Here is a 6,000-nt window from a genome sequence, read left to right as displayed (position 1 = left end):
CTTCTCCCTAGCAAGCTGGCTTCTATTTTGCCAACCCCTCTAGGGGGCAGTGTAGTCATGAAAAGGGCCCTGCAAGCAGGCATGGAGGCAGAAAGGGTAAACCCAGCCCAGACTGCTGTCCCCAGATGCCCTTCTTCCTCTGTATATAGAAGAGTCACATTGGCCCAAAATGCAAATACCACTGTATGTTGGAAATGTTCTGTTTCAGGGGTAGAAGACCTCAGGGCAAGAGTAGGGGTGGAGGGAGAGGATTTCCAAAGAACTGGGCAAGGTTCTATTTTGGTAGTGATCACAGGGTGTTCATTGTATAGTAATTCTTTGTTTGTATGTGGTGCTGAGGATCGAACCCGGGCCGCACACATGCCAGGTGAGTGCGCTACCACTTGAGCCACATCCCCAGCCCTTGTATAGTAATTCTTTATAGTCAAATCTACTCCTGTGACTTTTTCTCTTAAATCCAGCATATTATAAATAAAAACACACAAACATCAACTAACAATTTCAATTTTTAATAATGGAAACATTTTGCTATTCCAGAAAAAATTTCAGGGGAGAAAAATCTTCCCTATAAAAATAAACTCATCAAAATTATAAATATTATAACTTTTTTACTTCTGCAATTTAAAATGCTCCCCTGCAATACCACCCCTTCATATAACACCTTTCCTGTACCATCACATTTTGAAGAGAAAACAGTATTACAGCAAAGCTCAGTTTTAATTTAACATAACATTTGTAAAATGACTTTTTAAAATCTTTGGCCTTCAGAGCCTTTATTCTTATTTTACAACATTAAAAATGCTGCTGCAGTAACCAGTGTTTGGGAGAGAACATCACTCTTCTAGAACCATGAACAGACAGAATTTTAATACAGTAACTTCCAAATTGTAACTTGTAGTGCACATGACAGGGAGGTTTGGATAAACGCAGAGGAGAATATGCCTATTTCAGACAATCTACTTCAAGTAAAAAAAATAAAAAAAAAAAAAGAATTCACAGATACCCATCAGCTACTACTTCAGGTTCTAACAGTGTCATGAATCTGAGAAACAAATGCTTCACAAACTATAAGTTTACTGGGATGAGTAATTAAAAGACCAGGTGGTTGATAACAGTATATTCAAAACCAATCCACAGTCTGAATAGGAAAACCAGTATTAAAATCATGAAGGCATTCCCTGAACAACAAAGGCCAAGTGTTGGATGACAATGTCACTAAAACCTCATTGATGCACTAAAAAGAAGTTACATGCAAAATTAAACAATGTGTGCCATGCATAATTTATAGCTAGTTCTACTTTTCCCCCCCACAACTTTCCTTAAAAGCTTAAGAAGATTTGATTGTCTCAGTAATTTTATGTGGCACAGTGTAACCAACATGTAAATCTGCCTCCCACAAGATGGGTATTCTCTGAAGTCAGAAAAGCCACCAAGAGGGAACAGATAATGCAGTAAAAGGCACAGTTCACTAACGAGGCAAAGAACTGAAGCACCTTGGAATTTCAAAAAGAATCCATTAGGTGTCACCAACGTGTTAACAATTCCTTGGGAATTTATAAACAAACAAATCTAGATTATAAATAGTGACTGTAAGACCCCACTGGAACCACAGCACACCTTCCCCGCTGTTCTCAGATCTGTAAGTCACTGCAGAAGATGAGGTTATTTTGCCTGTATTAAGGAAGGCTTCTATTGCACATGCATTTCTTTGGTTGAACATGCACTTTTGTTCAATAGTTCCACTATGAACACCCGGTGTGTGGTCAGCTGAGTGTGGACTTCCCTCGATCCTGAGGGCCCTCTTCCTTGCAGTCAAGTCCTTCAGAACTGAGGATGATGTGGTAGTGCTGGGTCTTTACTCAACATCCCTGTTCTATAGCATGTGAGAACAGAAGAAAGGGAGAGGGAAAAGGAGGGAGGAGAGGGGGGAAAGGGAGAGGGAGGAAGTAATGAAGAGGAAAAGGAAGGGTGGAATAAAAGAGAAGGGAATAATGGTTGTCACAAGTTGGATGTGAGCCCTGTACTTGATAAACCTCCTGGCTGATAATCGAGGAGAAAACATCTGCCCTTACCCAAACTCCTTTTCAACTTTGAAAACAACAGCGGGGTGGGGGGTAGACACAACTATATTATATAAATTTAACTGACCAGGCCCCACCTACACAGACCATGCACACCAGTAGGATCTTTCACTTGAAGACGGGAGAACCTGGGTGTCCAGGAACGGAGGGGTCAGATCCAGCTGCATGAGACCCACCTTGGGCTCACCTCCATCCACCTGCCTAACTCTCCAGAGTTGCTGGGTCCTTCCTTGGGGTTAGCTCCTACCTCTTTGGCTCTGCCCCACATTTTTCTCATTGGGAAATCAAAGTAATCCTAAAAAGCATTTAACATCTCAACACTGAATACTTCTCATCTAACTCATTTACAAGCAAATAACAAGGCCTTTCTTTTCTACCACCAACTTACCCCCTGCCACCTTCCTCAGCCCTCAGAGCCCTCACCTCTACACAATCCTTTTTCCAAACTTGCTTTTACTTTCTTTGTCAAACTCCTACAAAATCCTTCCCAAATTCCCCAGAATTCCTAGATTCCTGTGCCTTCAGTTTCACATGGATAGATTCCTTTACTGTTAGAAAACAAAAATACAGACAGGTAGTTTCAACATAGGACAAGTATTCAGAGATTCCTTGTTAAGCTTTTAAAAACTCATTTGCACATCCTAAAGCTTAACATCATCACATAATTAAAACAACTAGGAGAGAGTAAGGAAAAAAAAAAACCCAGAGTTCATGCTTTCAAGCACTCTAGAATGCTCCTGATGCCTACAGGTTCGCAGCTTGCAAGAGGTAACACCGCCATGCTGTAACAGAACAAGCTCGCAGAGTCCCTTACACAGGATGCATGAGGTGCAGCATGCTGCGTGACCAGGCTTTGGGAACTAAGTCAGAGATAAAAGGGGAAGACCCTAGCATCATGGGGCAATAAAACAGCTCTCTGAAGAGAGGCACTTGCTGCTCTTTGAACATGGGTCCCAACTGGGGCCTTCCTGGCAGATGCCCCCGGCGTTAGCCAGGCTTCCACACCTCGCCAAGGGCTTCTTCCAGCTTGAGTCTGTAGGCCGCGTAGCGCCTCTTCAGGTTCTGCAGCTGCTCATCTTCCTCCTTGTCCAAGATGCGCAAGAAATTCTGCAGTTCTGGAAGGCTGAAAGCTTCCCACTGTGAGAATACAAAAAAGTGCCAGGTATTTAACTCAGAGTCCAGAGGGAAAGCTGTCCTGAGCAAGTGGCGGTGTGGCTGCCCTCCCTTCTTGGCCCAGCTCCTCAGAACCCTGGTTTTCTTACTCTTCACTCCCACTCAGCTCACTCCCAACAGCCCCTAGCTCCCCTCCCTGCTGCTTTCTTCAAAATGGCTGAGGACAAAGACTTCCACATCCCTACCTCATTTCTCACCTGATCTGACCCCCCCCCCAAAGCCTCAGAAACATCTCTCTGCATCTTACCTTGATCACTATCTTCACTGCCTGCTTTCTCACCTCCCACAATCAATCTCACCACCTCCCAAACACCTCTCTAACACCCTTTCTCTCCAACTCTGCTCATCCCTAGTGTGGCTGCCATCATTATGGCACCCTGGGACAGCCTACCTGGCCTCCTCACTGCACACTTGAGCCCACCAATCCGCTCCCCCAACAGCCAACCCTTTATAAAATGCAAATTTGGTCATGACTCTCCCTGCTTGGATGCAATCAACAGGCTCCCTGGGTTGTTTAGGTTAAGTCTTGAAAGACCCCAAAACCTCTCCAACCCCGTCTCTCTCACACTGTGCCTCACTCACTACCCGGGGCTTTGGCACATAGTCTCCCTGCTCCATGGAACCTGCTAAACTCCTACCCACTCTTCAAGGCTCATCTTAAATGCCACTGATTCCATGAGGCCTTTCCACAACTCCTCCCTGCCCATCTAAGTCTAGAAGTTCTCACTGAGCACTGGTGGCCCTGATCACAATCAAGATTTTGGAATTATTAATAATTATTTGCTTAATATCTATCTCACCTACACCTCACCTACATTGCAACTTCATACTTCTCACTATTTGGGGTTTGTCTCTTGCCCCTGAGGCTGACTTCTATTTCCCTAACAGTACTTGGTACACTTAGTAAGCACAAAATACACTTTTTTTTTTCCTTAAACTCAAGCAGTGAATATCAAGGACAGTATTTGGCATCATCTGGCGAGTTTTTTTCAAAGACGCCCTCCCAACCCAAAGAGGACCCTCGGTCCTGGCTGAGAATCACTGCCAAAGTTAGAAATGCTGTCTAATGAGGTAGAATTAGTTAGATAACCCAATATAAATGCACAGAGAAGACCATGAAAAGAACCACCAAAGAAGAGCATGAAAAGAACCACCAAAGAGGTTAAATGATAAGAAGGCTTCCCGGAGGTGAACTAAAGCTGGTTAGTAAAGAAAATGAGCAGGCCCGGTGGCGCCCACCTATTATCCCTGTGGCTTGGAAGGCTGATGCAGGAGGATTGCAAGTTCAAAGCCAGCCTCAGCAACTTAGTGAGGCCCTAAGGAACTCAGTGAGATCCTGTCTCTAAATATAAAATTAAAAAGGGCTAGGGATGTGGCTCAGTGGTTAAGTGCCCCGGGATCAATCCCTAGTACCAAAAAAAGAAAATGAGAAATCAAGGAGTAGGAGAGCACAACTTTCTACATTAGAACACTCTGTTAATATGGAAAAATTTTAACATTTCATTTTTAAAAATAGAGACATTATAAAATCTTTTCTACCACCCCTGACAGCTTATACAAAGTTTCTTCCCCCAGTTTAGCTTCCTTCAATAAGTGAAAAGCAAACACTGAACAAAGGTTCAATAAAGTAGTCCAGAACATTAAAGCACAATTCTAATTTCAAAACACAATTCCTCCCCAATGTTGCTCTAGCTGCACTAAACTATGTGAAATGCTGAAAAAAAAAATTCAATAACAAGAGGTATAAATTGTGGATGAGACTACACTTGTGTCCAGAGTAGGTCTGGAGGAACGCTGCCCACCTTGCAAAGCTTCTGCATCCAGTTTTCTCCCTAGAATGACTGAATTTCTTAAAAAGCTTCAAAATGATAGAAGCAAAACAATCTTCCTAAAACTCCCTGGAGTAATTCTAATTTACACTTATATATAAATATACTATATATCACATTTATATATTCTCCAATTTGTGACTCAAAACTAAGTTACCTAGGGCCTCGCCTTTTAAAGGGTTTAGTTCCTCTTTACAGATTTTAAAACAGAGGGCAGGAAAAACTAGGTCATTTTCCAAATACAGAAACAAAAGGAAACAGAGTCCTGTTTCCTAACTTTTAAGCTGGAAACCCTGTTTTTGCTGTCCCATGCAACATTTCACACCATTTCCTGTTCTTAGCAGAATACTGAGACCCAGAGTTCAGGAAGTTTGCTCAAGTGTCATTTAAAGTTGACAACTGATGTAAAGGACAGTCCAAAGTGGTTTTTTTTGTTTGTTTGTTTGTTTTTTTATGGTCTAAATACAATCCTCCCAGGAGAGAAAATGTCAAATGATGTAGACATATATAAAACATCATTTCTTAATCATTTGGGCAAGGGGGAAAAATACTTTAGAAAGTTAAATGTCTTCTGTGGCAAAGAGATCACGTTTCCTTTTATTTCCCTTTAGAATGAAATTAGCCTGGAGACTTTTCTTAGTAGCAGACACTGGGAGTGTCAACTTTCAAAGTTTAGCTGGCTCAGAGCCCTGTGGAGGTGGGAAGGGCTGAAAATGCCTCTCTGGATACCAACAAGTAAAAAATCGCATTTCCTCCCACCCAGGAGAAGCGCAGACCAATACAGTACTTCGAGGAAATTACACTATGGATTAATTTTGGGTTTATTTCTGATTATTCAAAATATCTCCCTCTTGCATGTCCCCCACCCCACTCGGCTTCCTCCTCCTCGGTCAAGTCACTAGACGAGAGCAATAAAA

The 6,000-nt window shown here is 42.5% G+C and overlaps 1 protein-coding gene across 1 annotated transcript in view; it reads right to left on the bottom strand.

Annotated features, from left to right (window-relative positions):
• Nucleotides 1-493: 493 nt before the first annotated feature.
• Nucleotides 494-6,000, bottom strand: part of RASSF3 (Ras association domain family member 3) — a 69,677-nt gene continuing 64,170 nt past the window's right edge. The window contains exon 5 of the mRNA XM_081309471.1: nucleotides 494-3,218. Coding sequence (XP_081165597.1) covers nucleotides 3,069-3,218 — 150 coding nt within the window. The 3' untranslated portion in view covers nucleotides 494-3,068. The remainder of the gene's footprint in view (nucleotides 3,219-6,000) is intronic.

This window comes from Spermophilus citellus (assembly GCF_964194105.1).
Source record: "Spermophilus citellus genome assembly, chromosome: 10".
Taxonomy (NCBI): Eukaryota; Metazoa; Chordata; class Mammalia; order Rodentia; family Sciuridae; genus Spermophilus; species Spermophilus citellus.
Note: the sequence above shows the minus strand (reverse complement) of the source record. Positions and strands in the feature narration are given on the sequence as shown.